The 19,886-nt window shown below is 41.5% G+C and overlaps 1 protein-coding gene across 1 annotated transcript; it reads right to left on the bottom strand.

Annotated features, from left to right (window-relative positions):
- Positions 1-669: 669 nt before the first annotated feature.
- On the bottom strand, positions 670-15,733 carry LOC134100039 (extracellular calcium-sensing receptor-like). Its single transcript, XM_062553086.1, has 7 exons — positions 15,719-15,733; positions 4,942-5,096; positions 4,570-4,861; positions 2,970-3,773; positions 2,647-2,868; positions 1,926-2,049; positions 670-1,635 (listed from the first exon to the last, which is right to left on the bottom strand). The coding sequence occupies exons 1-7, from the start codon at positions 15,731-15,733 to the stop codon at positions 737-739; spliced, it is 2,511 nt and encodes an 836-aa protein (XP_062409070.1). The 3' UTR covers positions 670-736.
- Positions 15,734-19,886: the final 4,153 nt, after the last annotated feature.

Genomic DNA, 19,886 nt, shown 5'->3' with positions numbered 1-19,886 from the left:
GACTGGCTGTAACACAGTTTGATATGTATCATGGTCCAGGCTGGACCAGGCAGTTTTTGTTGCTGTTTTTCTGGAGCCTGGGCTGTCCACAAGGACCGTACTTTTATAGCGCATTCAGGGGACAGGCAGCTAGCGGATGGTGACGAGATGTTTTCTGTTTGTCAAAATGTTCAAACACTTTAGAAATTTGGAAAAATCTTTAATAAAGTACTACTAATCCAACAGCAGCATGCTTTTAACTATAACATGTTCAGTTACTGTAACAGTCACTTTAATGTGATTGATGTAGCCTAGAATTTATTCCGGACTCATGATTGCGAAACTTTTCCAACATGGTGATGGGCGTAGACATAGGGATTCCTCACGTTACTTGTTTCACCTAAACTTTACAAACTGACAATAAACAGCAGTCAGTAGTCAGGACACAGTGAATATTGGCACAATATAGGCATAATATAGACATTCTAATAACATATTACAATTCTAGCCTAATGACATTACAAAAAAAGTTGAGTCTTCGTCTCAGTTTCCGAGTCTGAATGGTCTGAATGTACAAGTCCAAGTCATTCATGCTCAAGTCAAAGTCAAGTCACGAGTCTAAATTTAGCTCGAGTCCGAGTCCTGGACTCAAGTACAACAACACTGCTAGCATCTCCCTGAAAGGAGATCTAGGTGGGAGTGGCCAGTAATGTGTAATGTGATTACAGTAGGCCTAATGTATTTGCAATGTGTTATATCAATGGTCACTCTTAGGTACTTTCCCCATCATATGTTTTTTAGTGTTTTTCTCAGGTTGAAATATTATAATAAAACATTTTGGGGCAAAAATACAAACAAGTAAACCAAATGCAGATGACAAAATAGCAAATATTTCCACTGCCACAGTATATTTTCCCGGTGAGCTGACATATGCTGGAATGAATGTGATCCACACAGCACAGAATACAAGCATACTGAAAGTAATGAATTTGGCCTCATTGAAATTATCTGGTAATTTTCTTGCCAAGAAAGCTACAACTAGGCATATACCTGCTAAAAAGCCTATGTACCCCAACACAGCATAAAATGCAGTGTCTGACCCTGTGTTGCATTCCACAAAAATCTTTATATTGTTGTGCCTTTTTTGGGGATATGGTGGTGTAATACTTAGCCAGAGTATACAAATAAGTACCTGAATCCCAGTGCATGAATATACAATGATCCTCTGTTGCACAGGCCCAAATGTAGTTGCACCTGGCAAAGTGGCACGGAAAGCTGTAATCACAACCAACGTTTTCCCTAAAACACATGAGATGCAGAGGGCAAAGGTCACGCCGAATGCTGTGTGGCGCAGCATGCAGGACCAGGCCGTGGGCTCAGCTATAAAGGCGAGAGGGCAGAGGAAGCAGAGGAAGAGGGACAGCAGCAGCAGGGCACTCAGTTCTGCATTATTCGCCCTCACTAATGGAGTGTGCCTGAACACGAGGAAAATGACTGTGGTCGCTAAAGTAAGGGAGGCCCCAAATAAAGACATGGCTGTCAGAATGATTCCCAATGTGTCCTGAAAGGACAAGACCTCGATGTATTTTAATACACAGCTGCTCCTCTCCTCATTGGACCAGTACTCCTCAGGACAGGGGGTGCAGTCCAATGCTCCTGAACAACAAGCAATAATATGTTCAGATTTCGCACAGTATTATATATAAAGAAATCTTTCCATAGTCTCCAGACAATATAATACTACATTTCTGGTTTCTGCTGCTGTTAAATGTAAATTTATTCAATTATAGGGTTGATTCTAAAATAAAAATTGCCATAATGATATCTCTATCATTATGTCACTAACACAAATTAACTGGAAAAACACAAGTTCTTAATACATATAGGTTATGTGCATAGTAACGTAATAATCAGCAGCTTCTAATGTTAATGCAGCCCTACAGTACCTGAATGATTAGTGATGGTGCCATCAGCACATGGAAGACAGTCAAAACAGCAGCTGGGCCTTCCTTTAATGGGTGCTCTTCTTGTGCCTACAGGACATACCTCTGAGCAGACAGCTTTTGGAACCTGGACAAAAAAAGACCATAGAAGAGAGAATCCATTAAAGGGACATTCTGCCATTTTTGGAAATAAGCTCTTTTCCACCTCCCCACCTCATCTGGTGCAATAATCAAGGCAACTTGCAAACTACTGGCACTACTGCTTGTTGTCTATGGGGACTATTTTCAGATGCTGCGTGATATCACTGCGCCCATGGTACGTTTGCAAGTTGCCTTGATTATTACGCCAGATGAGAGTGTAGTTCCATGTCAAATCAGCCTAGAAAAACGCCAGGTTTCATTTTCAGTTGGTCTTACTGCACTTTCTAACTTGAGAGGGGACACGTTTTAAATGGGAAAATTACCGGAAATCTTAGTCACTTTTAAACATGATGCTAGCAGGCGAGATGCTACTGGTCTAATCCGTTTCAATGATCTATGCTAGGCTGAAGCTAAAAGTTGTATCGCCAGACTCACAGAATGGCTGGATGAACGGGAAAAAGGTAAATATCAATGGTTTTGCTCGAGGGGAGGTGGAAAATGAGCTTATTTCCAAAAATGAGGGAATATCCCTTTAAGGGTATGACAGTGGCAATTGAATGGATGCATTTTCTATACCACATACCACGTTCCCTGTACTCCATATAATGTTCTCCTCCTGTATAAAAAGCTTATACGCTGCATTGGCAGACGTGCTGAAATGGCCCACAGTGACATGCTGGACCTCTCCATGCTTCAGCTGCCAGTTGATGATATCATAGGAAGGTGGAAAATCACCGTTGCTATCAAAAAACACCATCTCTCCAAATTCATTTAGAAACTTTACTTTTCTAAGCTGAGCGGTGACCTGCAAAAAAAAAGAAAAAAAAAACGAATTGGCAACCTAATGTTTGAACAATATAATGTCATGTCATTTTCCCGAAAAAGAAATATATCAAATAAGCTCACCAGCTTTGGACTGATCTGTAACACGGTCAAACACATCTCTCGAGGAGAACTTTGATTGCAAAATATCAACTCATGTATAGCATGTGCAATAGCATACACGGCCTTGTAAACATTGTAAGACACTCTCAGTTGTGTGACATTGAAGAAGACACTTGTCAAATCAGGAACCTCGTCTCCTCTGCAGACAGCACTAGACGATGTACCGAGATGGTGAAATGGCCTACAGCCCACAAGAGTCTCCCAAAACGTACCAAAAAAAACAGATCCTGGATTAGAGTAGGGACTGATATTAGTGAGAAAGTTTCGTAATTTTGGAATCGCCATCTTGCGCACTGAAACACCAATGGTGCCTCCAAATGATTTAAAATATTCAGGGGTGGATGGCTGAGATGCTGTTATCCAGGCTTCACTTGCAATCCACTGTATTCCAGTTATGTTTTGCCTCACCATTTCCTTCATTACTGGATAAAGATCCCCCTCAGGGGTGAAGGCAAGAATGACTCGTACATTTGACATTTTGATCATATGAACAACCTTAAGTATTTTACTCTGAGGGTAAGTTCGACCAACAGTGCCAGTAAATGCAATGCAAACTCCAAGCGTCCTCACTTCAGCAATGAATGCTGACAGTCCATTTCTACCATAGTCATTATCGGATTGTAAGGTTCCTATCCACTCCCATCCAAATCTTTTCACCAGAAAAGCCAAAGCCTTTGCTTGGTGATAGTCACTCGGTATTGTTCTGAAAAAAGTTGGGTATTTACTTTTGTCACTCAGACAGGCACAAGTTGAGAAGTAGCTAACCTGCAGAAAAAGAAAAAGAAAACAGCAAAAATGAGTTGCATATCATGCATATTTTGAAAAACTAAGATGCATAAAGTACATGTAAACGAAACAGCATACTGAAATATAATGGTTGATTTATCTCAAATTAATTCAGTTTTGTCACTCAGGCAAGTTGAGCAATTCACAAACTGAAGAACACTCCAGAGCATGCATATGTTTTATATCATGCATACCTTACTTTGATACAACATACATGTTCAGTTACTGTAATCAGAGACTTGAAATAAAATTAGGTCATAAGACTGGGGAGAAAGAGTTTCCAAAATTAACAGAACATTAACATGTTTACCAGAACTTGCGCAACAAATAATGAACTACAATAAGTGTTGCTAACAATAAAATAAAAAGTCACATTATCACTGTTTCTTTATTTGTTTGGGATTGTAAATGCAATCCTTGACTCTATATTAAAGTTGCAGAAATCTAGATAACTGTATTTAATTTTATTTCCATTCTATGTGTGCATTACTGATCTGTCACTTCACCGAAACAATAGAGTAGGCTAGTGCTTCTTGATTAATACAAAATGTAGGGATCCTTAATAGCCATTTTCTTGTATGTACTGTAACAGTTAATAAAAACACAAGAAAATGTTCCACTACAGACATAGCCAGTAATGATACAGTAGTTCTTGACTCTGAAACGGCCCCAGTCCTGCGCCAGACAACTTTAAACCATGCAAAACAGCTGTACTGAAATAGGACACTTTAAATGTCTAAAACAGAAAATTGCATTATATAAGTAGGTCTATTACCATCGGCAGGTTAAAAGGTCCAAATGTTCCAGCAAGAGCTACAGACTGTGATGACCCTGCATCTGCTATTAATGCTGAAATAGGAGGCTGACATTGAGCAGTAGGCCGAGACTTAATTCCATCTGTGTCACTCAACAGTGAAAGAGCGGCACGTAGTGTGTTAGTTGGGGAAGAGCATGAGTCAAAGATCTTGTAGCCTAGAGAGATATTTGGCAGCAAACTGTCATCATTGTTTATTTCCTTAATTGCAAAGATCATCACTTGGGTCCAACGAAAGGCACGGCTGTCAAATCTGAGGAAACATTACATTGTGTAAATGCATTTGTATTCAAAATCATTCTAAGATATTTACCAAAAGGATTATTGTCTTACCTTTTACAAGTCACCACTGGTGGTTCTTTTTCAAATGAAGCATTTACGTGATTTTGTTTGTTAAACACAGGAAAAATACCTCCAATCACTATATCACCATCCTTTGCTAAACTAGGCATGCCAAATTCACCCAGTAACTTACATGTTAAGCCAGACTGCAGGCAAAGAAGGAGGCACATTTGAGTTCTATATCCAGACATGATCATTCATCACAGTCCTATGTTGGGAGTTTAATTTCAGGTATACTTTTATTCACTGAGATAACTGGAACAGGAAGTGTTTTAATTGGATGCAGAGGATCACAGTCCCTAGAGGCAGGTGTGGTATCATAGTCATTAGAGTTTTTACCATATCATATTTTCCATTATTTATAGGAACACACAGTCTAGTCTAAAAAATATTAATCTTGAGAGTTTAGGATAGATTGTGGTAGAATACTCTTCTTTTCTATCCTCAGCCTTCATTTGATATAAATAATGTATCACTGGCTATTCAGGCCTATTTAGGGTCAGTGTAATGCTTATCAGTTAAATTTTCTATTGAAATCAAAAATGGGAAAATTACATTGCATTTTCTCAAATGATGTTTTTTTTTTTTCTCATGTAAGAAATGCATATTTTGGATTTTGGAGTTGTATCCTGATTTGGGATTTGTGTAACATTGGATAACATTTTTAACATTTTGTGTAACATTGGCCAGAGGTTGCCTAAAGGCCCATTCATGCTCAACGTGTGGCAATTTACGTCTGTATTTTGTATGTACGTTCCACTCGGTGATGTCTACATACCTCCGTCCGTATTTTACGTGTGAATGCATACCGCCCCCACTTTTTCGTGTGGTATTCCTGTGGTAGTGCTCGGTATTGCAACGTTTCATCCGTAATCATAAGCACCTCAATTTCGTGTCAAAGTACGGACGAAATCAACGGAAAGAACGTTTGAAACACTCCACACGTATCCGTATCCGTGTTTTACGTTGAGCATGAATGGGCCTTTAAAGGTATACTATGCAACGTTTTTCAGTTAATCAATTCGTTCCATACTGTTACATATGATTAAATGAGTCATTACCGGTCGAACAGTGTTTTTTTTCGGCCGCCCTAGTGGGCTGTAGCGGTAGAACCACACTTGCAACTTCAGGAGACCTCGGGCACGCACCCATGCTCTACTCCAGGAAGTGTCATGTAAAGTCTCATGAAAAGGCACGGCAGACTGACCGATTGAGGAGTTTTGTAAAATATACACGCTAAAGCTGTAGGGGAAGCTCTGCCGCGAAATATACAAGCATAAAACGAGCGAAAACGAAAATTGAAAGCGAAACCAGCGATGAAATCGCCAATCCTGCATAGTATACCTTTTAAAGGGCCAGAGTCTTGCGTCCTACTCGAGTTAGAGCTGATATGCTGGTGAGGGTTGAGTTCCACCTTTCCACCAGGCTTGCATTCAAGGCTAGAGCAGGTTTTGCCATAGGCCTATCTATGGCTTGTTTGACAGAAATCTCTTAGCATATGATTCTGTAATGATGGATATGTAGCATGTCGTTTGAGAACCATAAATACTAGTGATGTAGCCTACTTCAATGAAATTGCTTAAAATACAATGTCCGACTAGAGCAGGTCAGCGATAGGCGACGAGCTATGAGGAATTTATGCAACATACTGTATGTTCAAATGTTTCAGTAGATTATACTTTTAGATGCTCCGATGGCATAGTAGGCCAAGGCTATATGATCTGAACAGCGCCTTGCAAACGTGTCAATGGCCCCCGGGGACCAAACAAAATTTTTCCGTTAAAGTATACTGGGGCTACATGCCCACCAAGTTTCATGTGTTCCGGTGTATCGTTGACCAAAAATTCAGGAATTAGATGACGAGAAAAAAAACAACAACAAAAAAACAACAACAACAAAAAAACTTTGACAATCACAATATGACCGCTATGCTAGCTATGCTAGCAGTGGCCATAATAAATAAAAAAAAACAGTGGGGAATGGGGGGAAATGAAAAACTGAAAAACAGTGGGGAATGGGGGAATTGTGAGACATGTACAGATGGTACGGGTTGAGAATGCTCCTTTCTTTCCCGCACATCGGGACTCCCGAAGCATCGGGACTTTAATTAAAAGTGCAACCGCAAGGGGGCAACATAAGACCGCCCTAATAAAATGAAGGTTCGGCTCATACCGGAAAACACGGAAAAACCCGAAGACACCGCGCTGGTGACAAGCAGAGAAAAGAGACATCACGCTCGGCATGTCAGATTGCAGTTTCAGAGTTTTCGAATGTTTTACAGCGTACCTCACAGCTGGCTCTCTCACTCGACGTAGCCTATAACTCAGTCAGTCCAGCAGAGATGCCAGAGCAACGTTTTGGTCAATGGAGAGGGAGAGAAATGCTCCGCATATCCGTCTCATTTAATCCGTCTCATTTAATCATTAAAATGAAGGTGATGACTGGCGAAATTATAATCAAACGACGTTTCAATAAACCATTGTTGAAATTAATGAAAATGGTTTTAGAAGCCTTCAATTCAACCTGAAAGACTCGATAGGCAACCTTAGATTAATTCATTAATTCATTACGGTTACAAGACCGCATTTCCGTGAATAGGCTATTATTGTCAAGGCGAAGACGAAAGAGATGGACAAGATGGACATTTAGGCTACATTTATGCTACGAATAGCCTACTTAGAAATGTGTAGGCCTATAGGCTATTTTAAAACGGAGGCATGTTCATTTTAACCGGCGACGCTGGGTAGCTTACCCAGCACTTTATCACAGATTTTGTCCCCACCACTTTTGACAACTGAAAATAAAATGTATTTAACAGAAATATCTTTAATAGGCCTACATGCCTATCATGTCACTTTACTTATAACCATAGGCTACATGCATGGAGAAGATCGCGCATTTTGTAACATTGTAACAATGAATGGTCAGATATGCGATAGGGCAGTGAGGGTGATTCATTGTAACCATCGACTAGTAGGCCTAGCTCCGCAAAAGAAGTTTCTAGCAACTTAGAATATATGGATCTCGTTATGCATGTTCATGTTGATTCAGAGATAGACATAGACTACCGTGGGCTACTGTGCGTCAATATAACAGCATTTTATCATGTGGTGAATTAATGACTAACGTCAGTTTAACATGTCAGAACTTTTGATCGGCGTTTCAAGTGCATGCCGCGAATAAATGAACTCGACTGACTGAATCCTTTATATTTCTTGGCTAAGTGCGAAGAGATTGACACTCGAACTGTGGCGTAAATGGTTGAGGCATCTTAATCATACGTCAGCGATCGGGGTTCAAAACTTAGGCTACTCTACGAACCTCTGGAACCCATTAAGACAAGAGGCATTATTTTATTAAAAAGCGCAACACACACACACACACACACACACACATTTTTTACATTTACATAATAGGGCTCGGGCACACGCCTTGCATTCTAGGAATATCGCCGCCATTGGTATACTGAACGTAATATCCATTCATTCAGATGCACAAGACAAGAAGCAGAAATATAGTAGCGATTTATTCTTTTCCTCTTGCGATCGTGGGTTGCACTGTTACACCCCACTACACAGCAACATACTACCAAGAAGGCAAAAACTAAGTAACAGGAACACACTAAAAGGCGGGAGTAAATCCATAGTAATCCATAGTAAACTAAGGAGTGAAGCTGCCAATGTGGCTGTGCCCGCGAAGTTTTGATGTCTTGATCCCGAGCCCTAGTGTCAGGAAGTGTCTGTCGAGAGAGAGGGGGAAGGGAGGCAATCGTCCTCAATGCCTCATATAGGTAGGCTATAATGTCTAGTGAACTGGTTAGACAAGTGTGGGGGAGGGGGAATGATCGCACAAGACAATTGCTCTTCATGAAATGGGTAGTCTCACAGACGTTTGTCGATGTTTAAACGTAGCCTACTACATCACTTGCGAAATCGTGAAAAGACGTGGCGCATAGAATTATTAGGCTACTGGATTTAATATAGCAAGTCCATAGACTTTGTTCATCCTATATTAGCCTATATTAAAATGTAATGTGCTGCGGGGAAGCATTGGGGAAGTCAGTTTAAGTTGTCCTGTAACAATTTGCCTCTTATTATAATCAAGAGTATGCAGCCACTACGCACATAATAGTCTAGGTTACGGGCGGATGCGAGCAACCCCATGCAAAAGAAGGCCTTAAGTTAACGGACTGGAGGCCTGTTTACATGTCAAACATGCATTAAATCTAAGAAACGAAAAACACAAATATCATGTATTGTGTCGTAAACAGTTAATGACTTCGTGGCTGGCCACTATGCGCAACTGCATCGCGCAGTGAGCTGAAGGATAGGAGGACCGACACTTATTAACACAAAGCTTTGTAAAGCACTAACAACCACCCCTCAAAGTTCATTGTCCATAAGTCCAACCTATAAGTATAAAAATCCGACAATCCAAAACGATAACGAGATCTCCCAGAAACGAAAAACAAGTTTGTTGAGTAGCCTAGTCCTTCCAACAATCTCAGCTTTTGCGTTTGTTAGATAAAAGGCATTCTGTCCTGCTGTATTCCAATGAGAAAAAATCATCCACAAGGTAGGCTAAGGGTCACGGTAATGCAGCATGCAGGAATCTATATACGCACAAAACGAATGAATGGGTTATATCGGCCAAAACGAATGAATGGGTTGGGAGAGTCGTCTGGCTGTGTCAGCAGACTGCAGTCGGTCTCGAGGGGTTAAATAGCGCACGTACTTGAATTTTAATCTGAAGAAGACCACACGGTCGAAACGTCATTCCTTTGTGATAAAGAAAATAAAATCAAATCAAAAAAGAAGGATTTCAAGTGTGCGAACCTTTTTCCATTTTTTATGATTTAGCCTACTCTTGTTCTGCACCTTGACCGGGGATGTGCACAAACTTTTTTACTACACTTGAATTTTAAACCAACTCTTCTCTAGCCTATATCCTATAGCCATACTTTAATAATCAGATGTTATGCTCATTTTTGTAGGCTACACCTCACCGGCAAGCACGCACGCAAATGCTGCTTTTGCACATCTACAATATTGGCCAGGCTATATAGAATAGGCTTTTAGGACTGTATTTTGCCTTCGTGCAACTTTAGTTGTGCTAAATCTAAATTGTCCAATCCAAATATTGTCAGTAAGGATAGGTCATATTACCAAATGGCGAACCTCGAAAATTATTTAGGATATAGAGCCGTGTCCATTACGCATGCAGTTATTTGTTAGGCTATTGTTTTATTTGAGTGTTTTTGTCTACCATGGCAAACATAGTTGAAACGTTCGCTCTAAACTTATGTATTTCCAATCGGCTTTCACAATCAGCTACAGCTGCGCGGCGCGGCGCAGATGATCGCCATGAAAACTTGCAATGTCTTTACAGAACTGCTTTCACTGTATTTCACTGTATTTCCAGCTCTCAAAACCGATGAGGTCTAATGATAGCCTAATAGTTATGACATTAATAGCCTATTAATAGGGTGACCACCTCCAGTCAGACAAAATGTGGGACAAGTAGCATGGTAAAGAGGGACAATGTGGGACAGACGTAATAACTTTAAACTTAAGATATATTGCCAGATCTAATTTACTAAGCAACATTTTTTTTAATCTACCGACATAAGATTACGACACTACCTAGGCTAAAAGACAAAACATTAATTTCGCAACATCTCATCTTTATTGGGACTATCAAAATTGTCAGCTGTCCAAGGGACCAGGCATTATGCAGCTGAAAGAATGCACTCAGTGAATCAAATTCTTAAAACACAAACAAAAAAATATTAGACCCACCTAGCCTAAGTTCAACCAACTATAAGGCCTATAGGCCTAGTCTATAGTTGAGGCTTGCATAGAAAGTTGAACTATTTCAGTGCAAATAGGTAAACCAGAATCTTTTATGATTTGCATGTTTCTTTGATGTGTTTTTTATTATCTGCCAAGGAGGTTATTTTCATCGGGGCTTGTTTGTCTGTTTGTTTGTCTGTCTGTTGGTTCGCAAGATAACTCAAAAAGTTAAGGATGGGATTTTCAGGAAAGGTCTCAAATGACCCACGGAACAAACGATTAAATGGGAGTTATCCAGGAGGCGGTTGTGTTTTCGCTTGGCCTAGGTCTGCGCTCACGGAGTGTTTTTTTAGTTTTGTAGGACTCACTTGCACCATGTCGCTTCACATCGTACAGTATTCTTCACCATGCCCCAGAGAAAAACGCAAATGCAAAATGCCCTCTCTGCTTCGCCGTCTAGGCTACAGGTCTTTGCCAAGAGTATATGTTGCGGTCCATTTGCTGAAAGTGCATCTTCTCTTTCTCGTGGCCACACTGGCCATGGCTGCTTAACCTGACCGAGGAGCGCGCTCTCCAATTTGAGATCTTTGACAACGTTGCGGAGGCGTTCGTGCACCAGGCAACAGTTTGATTGATGTACGACTCAGCCTATCGACTACCAATTTTATTGCTCTCCTTTGAACTATTGGACATAAGTTAACACTACGCCTGTGGGCGTATCTGTGTATTTATTCTCAATTGGCCAGGGTCGAACGAAAAAGCGGGACAGATGCTCAATTTGCGTGAGGCGGGACAAAGGGTAAAATTGCTGTACAGTACAACGTAAAGCGGGACAGGTGGTCACCCTACCTATTAATGACCTCATGTCGGAATGGCACGTTGTTTGAAATAAAAGTTAAATAGGCCTAGGCCTACCGCCGAGTGGGGATATGTCGGAATGAACAGCGGATACCAGCTGGGTTGTATAACATTACTGTAGGCTATTCGTTGATCTTATCGATGCAGTCCTTGCGGCCACTTCTCCCCATCGTAGGAAACGTTCTGCTTAGTGTTGACAACACAAAGGCCTTCACGTTGTGTGGCAGTGCTTGCTTGCCCTTCGATCCATCCCAGTTGGTGGTTTTGCACCTGTCCCTGAGTTATAGTCTATATGAGTAAGCGCTTATGCTCTAACCGCATAATAAAAGAAGCACCTGCAGCAGTGCTTATGGCAAGGCTATTAACACCTGTCACTGAGCTATGGACAACCAGTTATGCTCGAAAATTATCATAATAACAGACACACCTAATTGTATGGCTCTACGTTTAAACACATCAAATAAGCAAGCATTTCCGCAGCAACGTTTGCTTTCTTTTTCTGTCGGTCCGCGGTTGCTTGGTCAATTGCGCAGCAAATTGACCATTACATTACTTATATAGCCTATTTCTTATAACGAAACGCGAAGAAAAAATACGAGGACTGACCATCTCGTTTCTCCGCGTTTCCCCCAATACCATGGCGACAAAGAGAAATAAATATGATTTGACATTTAAGCTGATTGCTGACAAATTTGCCACACAATTCGGGAGAAGCAGCGGACAGGAGCGCCACCACAAGCAAGCACTTCTAGCCCAAATTAACATGGCAACGTTGCCTATGACTAAAGTGTCTAAGTAGGCTAGTCCTACTAATATTACATTTGATTGGTAGCATGTTTGTAGCGCGCCAGTTTACCCATCCCCTACATCAAAACAGCTTAGAATCAATCAAAGAATCAGCTGTGTCGGCGTTAGGCTGTAGGCGATTTTCTATAACCATTTTCATTCATTTCAACAATGGTTCATTGAAACGTCGTTTGAATAATTTCGCCAGTCATCACCTTCATTGTTATGATTAAATGAGATTAAGGAGTCGACTATTGACGGATATGCGGTCTTCATCATTTTGAAATGCGGGATGAAACTTTCTGCCACCTGGTGGTTGTTTGGGTACATTGCCTTAGCCTCGAAAAAAATCGGCTTGACGGCCTGCGGGATCTCTTCGGGAGTCCCGCGGGAGAAGGTGCATTCTCAACCCGTACCCACTGTATGAGATGGGGGACAAATTATTTTGAGATGTTTGAGACGGGGACAAATAAGTGCTGTTTTAAAGATGCAGTGAGCAATCTGGCTGCTGCATTCTGGACCATCTGTAATTAATGCATGTTGGAATGAGTCAGAACTGTGTATAAAATATTGCAGTATTGAATCTGGAGGGAATAAAAGCATGTATGAGAATTTCAAGATCATTGATTCCAATACTTATGACCCCTGTATTTTAAGGAAAACATTTATTTATGCATGATACATTATTCATTCACAAAGAATGGTGGCCTTAAAGGTTGGATATTTCCTATTTTTTTTTAAATATAAATCATTAAGATCAATTTCCAAAAGATGATTTTATAGTCAACTTTAGCATGTGTTCCAATAGTTTTGGAGGGGACTGTTAACCTGAATAATGGTCAAAATATGTGGAAGTAAGTATGGAAAAGCATATTTCATATCATTGGAACAATCTTTTTTTTTTTTTTTAACAACATCAACACCAACTATTTCCAATGCTTCACAGAAAAAAGGACCTTCATCAGCTTGGCGTATATACTCACTATAAACAAAGTCTTTTTAAAGCAAGTCACGTCACTCGGCAGCCATATTGGCCATGGGGTCGGGCAGCGACTTTGACCGGAACAAGACCAGGCTCTATCTAAATAAATGAATGGGGAGAGAGCTGGATGTCCATGTTCCGAGGTGTAAGAGAACATAGTGGTTTTGTATCAAATTAACGCTTAAAAAGCCTTTTTCTTACTGGTAATTTTGGACTGCACATGCTCTATTCTTCACGACGCAGCTTTCAAAAAGCGTGACCGCCAAGGATCGGCCAAATGATTGGAGCAACGGCACTGGAAGAGGCGGGACATGTGCAAACCATAGCAAACCGGTGTAAACAACCGCCATCTTTCGCGTTACGAAGTTACCCCATGCTTTTCAATTGGCGATTTTTCCAGTGCAGTGTCTCCTCATATATAAGTGTCTCTGCTATAAAGCTCTGATGAACTGACTAGACTAGACTCAAGATCAAAGGTCATAGGTCACACGTGGTCACCCTCAGAAAGTGGGTGTTTGCATGTATCTCCCAAGGTGGATGAATCTTCATCAAAATAACACGGTTAGTCATTATACACGATAAACCCATGGTTAACCTGGATTCTGAATCACCAAAGTGCCAGGCTTGTTGTCATGACAGTCAGGGCATACACTGAACGAACAGTGAGGGCACATTTTTTGCACCAGCCATACGAGACAGCAGTCACCAAGCAGGTTCAAACATGAGCCAGTGACAGGCTTGGGAATGTCTGCCCTAATCTCAGATTAGATTACAGAGGGTGTGTCTGGTATACCTGACACCAGACTATTTGGTTTTGGTCTGAAAAGGCTGTGCACAACTGTACAATCTTGAGGCAGGATGCCGTAGTCAAGTTGTATGACAGTAAACTGAGGACAAATTTGTATTGTTCCCTATGGGTTATAGATGTCAACTTGATTTGTATCCCACTCTTGTCTGGGTATGTATCCTCATAATATTACTTGAAATCCAAAGTTTTTCCTTAGTGTTACGATGTGCTGGGGGCACCAGTTTGCTTCTTTGATCTGGTTGCTGCGAACTAGCTATACGAATCCATGAAGAGAATTTAATGGGGTAACTCAGTTTGGCATGAGGAAAGGCCTGCTTGGGGCAGTAGTGAAACAGTGGCAGGTCCTATCCCACTAAGCAAGCAACGTCTATGGACGTCCAAAAAACAGTGGTCTGTCCAGGCTGTGATCTGGACGTCTATTTTACAGTCAAAATGAGTTGATAAATGACAGGGGGGCAATAGTCCAGCCTGACCCGGTTCAGGACGTCTATAGACATCCAACATTAGTTGCAAATAATCGTTCTGCGAGGTCATAATCTGGATGTCTATTTGACAGCCAGAATCAGTTAATGAATGACATTGGGACAATAGTCCAGCCTGACTCCATTCGGGACGTCTATAGACAGCCAAAATTAGTTGCAAATAGACGTTCTGCCATTCTGGCTACTCTGAGGACGTCTTCTGGATGTCTAATTAAGTCTTTCAGACGTCTTCAAGCGACGCCTATATCACACCCAGAACAACACATCTATTCAACGTCCAGGAAATACGTCTTAAAAACTTTCATGCGAGGCGAGATACATGCCTAAAATGGTGGTCCATTTGTGAGAAACACTTGAAACAAGTTAAAACGAACTGCTTATGAACTGCTAACTGACAATTCAAACGAAACGCCCACTCACGACAAACGAGGGGAAGACGAGCGATACACTCCGTCACATATGTCGCGGGAGTGTGACCGTACCGTAACATTGGGAAACTAATGAAATACTGTACCTTAAAGCAGCAGGGTTCTACTGTATGCCTGAATTTAGGAAATAACAACAGAATCTCCTTTGTACCAGAAGGTGGCGTCATGCACCGTTGACGCATAATCCGCCATAAAAATCAAAGAAGAAGAAGAAGAAAGGCCTGCTTGCATAGACAGTGAAAGATATGGACAGAGCCATCACGTAGACGTCAGCAGAGACCAATGAAGCAAATTTCAACCGTTTTTCTGTTGGTCTACGTGTCTCCTGCGCAGGCTCAGCGGACGTACTGTACACGTGACATAGGCACGTAGTCTGACTGAGTCTGACCTATGCATGTGCATTACCTAACCTACGTCATTTTAGCATTGATTTTGGAAAAAACGTTTATTACTCAGCCGATAAGACAGTTACGAGGTTATAACGTCAATCTCACAATGTTGTATTACTCCGAAAAAGGTTCGTACAAAGGCTTAAAAACACTTCAGCTTTAACGTTATTTGATGTCAAAAAGTGGCTCTTACGCCCCATTAGATACAATGGAATGGCTAGCTGGGACTCGTCTCCTATTTACCATGGTGTCCGCCATACTGTCTACGCTCTCCGAACATTTGCCTGCCCCCTTGCTTGTGGGGCTACCTGCACCTCAATGTTTCCACCCTGGACCCTTTACTGGATTTACCCTTCCGTTGGATCTATTTTGTGCTTGGGCCCATTTTTGTTGTTTTGTCTTTGTTGAGGGGTTTTCCCTCACATTTCTGGGTGTTTGGAAGAATCAATGTTGCGCAAGGGCTAGTTGTCTTGAGAAGGTCATGCACAGGCTGGTACAGAACTTGGTGGTAAGCTGGTTTCTTTTTGTATTTTTATCCTCCATTAGCAAACTGACTGCCACATTATTGCATACACTTAAGTTAGGGACTCTGGTCTGGGCAGCATATCTGATTCCCCTAGACTTGTTTTGAATTTGTTGCCAGGCCTCCACTTCCTAACACTTTCAAACAAAACACTTTCAAACTTAATATAAGCTTCTACTCTAGTTTGACTCCTGATGGGACAAAGCGTTTAGCCCGTCACATACAGTAGGAGTAAAGTGCTTTTGCTGGAATAGAGTTCTAAAGTAAGAGGACCATGTGAATTTCTTAAATTCCTAGAATTTGCTAGAACATTAAGATGCTATTTCAGGCTGCTTCTTTGTGTTGTCTGGTAGCTAATTGTTTTTAAAGCAGGCATGTTTTTATGTGCAACTTGATTTGACATCATCTTCAGATTCATTGTGGTGTGCACTATGCAGTAGCCTACAGTACAGGTGGAATCATCTCTGTTGCTGCCCAGGCGATGAATGAGTTATGTGGTGCAGCACAGACCACCTTTTGACAAATGTAAGAAAGCTTTGACCAGGGGGTCGAGAGCGTGCAGATTAGCTGTGGCATGTTCGAATATGCCATTATCAAGTATGACGCTGCATGGAGCATTTGGAACCAGCTTCGTGCACGAATGTCCGTGTTGGGCACGAGCTCTCATACACATACATGTTGGTGGGCGGGTATCTATCCAGCGGCTACCGCCAAACATTACTCAGTGCGGGACTCCACACATGTTCCTGAGCAACTTTTTCTTCTTCTTGTAACGTGGCAAGCAATGTACCTCATTCTCGCCACCCTCTGAACTGGAAGACGACTCTCTTTTTACAGAATATCTCGGGTGACCAGATTGTGTCCTCTTTTTTGTTTAACACGTTCGAGGCGCTAGAAGAACAAAGTCCTGGACAATTTGTAGGTTTTCAAAAAAAGGACATGTCCTGGAAAAAGAGGACATCAGCCTTGTTTTTCAAAGTCAAGAGCACATCCTTGATAAAATGCTTTCGTTCGAGTCGGGTGCTAGAGAGAGAAGGCTACACACCTTCCCAGTACCCTCCCCAGCCGTCAAGATCACATGCAATGGAACGGGAGCGTACCTATGTTCCCCAGGTCCTATGTTCCCCGGGTCCTATGTTCCCCACTTTGTAAGGGACCGGGGAACATAGGACCCTTTTTTTCTTACATTTTAGAAAGGGTCCTATGTTCCCCGCTTTTCCCAAAAAGGGTCCTATGTTCCCCAGTATGTATTGCAACCGGGGAACATAGGGCCCTTTTGGGAAAAAACGGGGAACATAGGACCCGGGGAAAATAGGGATGATCCCCAATGGAACAGCCTAGCGAGTGTGGAAGTGCACGCCGGTTCCGGCTGCACGATTCATTTGAACCGTGGAAATTGTGATGCTTTTACAGGAGTTCCGACAACTGTGCAGCTGCACTTTCCTCTAAATATGTTAGTGTCAATTGAAAGTTATACCGGTAATTGGCAACGGCAAGTTGCCAACGGTAGTCTAATGTTAAACTTGTAAAGTTAGCATTGGACGAAGTTCAGAGATAAATTAATAACAAAAGTCTATAGGCTAACAACTTATTCATGCACATTGACATAATATGCATTTATGATGAATATGCACAATAACTTGATATAAATGCCTGAGCAAATATACGATGGTATTAACAAAACACTTGATAAATCGTATTTAGCCTTCATTAGCACGCACTGCTTCTTTGCATCTACTTTCCATCTCCCTCTCTTTTTAATCACACCGTCATAAAAATTCTAATCGTCCACAAGCAAAGGATTGTGGGTTATTTCTTCACGCCGAGGATCCATCGACGCATCTTCCAAAATTCTCAGAACGAAGGACTCAGTACTTGCTAGAATTTGAAAGCATCCTTGACTTTGGAACAGTGCTTGACGAGATTTGATGACGTAACGTCCTTGAAAAAGTGTCTTGGAAGGACCAATCCTTGACTTTGAGAAACACCCATAGTCACCCTACTGTAGAATATCCAATACAAATCGACATTGGTCCATGCGTCATTTCCAGCTTTGGTACTTGGCGCATGGATAGAGCAGGCGAATTCCCGGAAGTAGAAACAGCTATGGATGATATCAACGCTTGGCCCATAGGACGCCCATTCATTCAGGATTTGTTTTTAAATCCCATAACGTCATGTAATATGTACGTGTCCTGTGTCGTCGTTGTAACTTCTGTATTTTCTACATAAGGAGTAGTAGGCAAAACCAATTCCTCACTTTCTCGTACATAACATTGTTTTCCCGTAAAAAGACCGGAGCCGCGTCACACAGAGCAGGTTGTTTGCGCCACGCCCCTTTTTGGGGGAAACAAGCCCTCAGAACAAGCCTGAAACAAGCCAAAGTGAACAGGTGTTGTTCACGGTAACTGGTCTATAATGAATAACTTATTATTTATAGATCAGTGTTCGCAGTAGACAGACATGCCGAGAAGTTGCTGTGTGGTTGGGTGTACCAACCACAAAGCTAAGAACCCCTAACATTAGGCTACACCAAAAATTAATCAGACCAACGAAAACGGACACTAGCAGCTAGGCTATCGGCTATGACAGAAATGATCATATCTTGGAATTATCTAACGAACATACTTTACATCCAAGCCTGTCAGTCAACTACACAACATTACAATTAAAATAAGAGGCCAAAAATACAGGAAAACAATTTAGTTATTTAACTGGAGATTCAATGAGATACGAGTATGTCCGGGTATGACACTGGCCACTGCTACTGCTAGCAGGCTACTCGGGAGACCGAAGGAACATGTTTTTACTTTGATTGAATTAAGCTTTTGAACGTATTTTTCACGGTCAACGACCGGCAAAGTGGTAATATATTGAGTGGTCCTATTGATTCGTTGTGTTTTCTGTTATCATTTACCCCTACGATTTCGGTACGAATTACGTTTATTGACCCTAATTTGCATTGGAGTTAATGAGAGACGTTGTTTGTTTTCCCCCCAGAAGGGGCTGGAACGTTTCTCGCGAGTCAAGTTCCCGGATGTGCCAGTCTAACGTATAGAGCAGGCGAATTCCCGGAAGTAGAAACACCTATGGATGATATCAACGCTTGGCCCATAGGACGCCCATTCATTCAAATCCCATAACGTCATGTAACATGTGTCCTGTGTCGTCGTTGTAACTTCTGTATTTTCTACATAGCCTAAGGAGTAGTAGGCAAAACCAATTCCTCACTTTCTCGTACATAACATTGTTTTCCCGTAAAGAAGTATAGTTAGCAAGTCTGTTGAAGGGAAGCTAACGTTCAATGTCGCACAGTAGGGAGATAACCGTAATGTTTGAATAAGAAGCTCAGTCCACCCTGCATGAAAACCATGACGGAAAGTCATTAGAAAGATCAGTGAAAAGGCTATGTAGCCTACGGTAGGCTACTCTATGATAGAGTAAAGCATTATCTAGAGGCAAGTAAACCTAATAATAATAAAAAAAAAACTCAATGTCACAAACTCAATGTCACTGACCCATCTATCAGACCAGTTACAGCAAATTACAGGATGGCTAATGTCACAAAGTCTGCGTGTACGATGGGAAGTAAACAGAATTTTTCTCAATCCCCTCCCATTGAGAACAATGGAGTCTGTTTGTCCATTCCTTTTACTGTCTATGGGATAGAGCTGACTGGCACTGGATCTGAGCCCCAGTTTTCAATATGCCGTTGACTGAATTGGCCAGATTTACTAGCCTAGCCTCCACCAGATAGAGCGTATTTTGCAGCTCAAGTCAGCGTTGATGTACCTAAAGTTAGGATTAGGCCAAGTAAAACTAAGGGGGCATTTTTTTTGTTTGAGGGGGCATCGCCCCCTTTTGCATAATTCCTGCGTTATAATCATC

This window comes from Sardina pilchardus, chromosome 13 (assembly GCF_963854185.1).
Source record: "Sardina pilchardus chromosome 13, fSarPil1.1, whole genome shotgun sequence".
Classification (NCBI taxonomy): domain Eukaryota; kingdom Metazoa; phylum Chordata; class Actinopteri; order Clupeiformes; family Clupeidae; genus Sardina; species Sardina pilchardus.
Note: the sequence above shows the minus strand (reverse complement) of the source record. Positions and strands in the feature narration are given on the sequence as shown.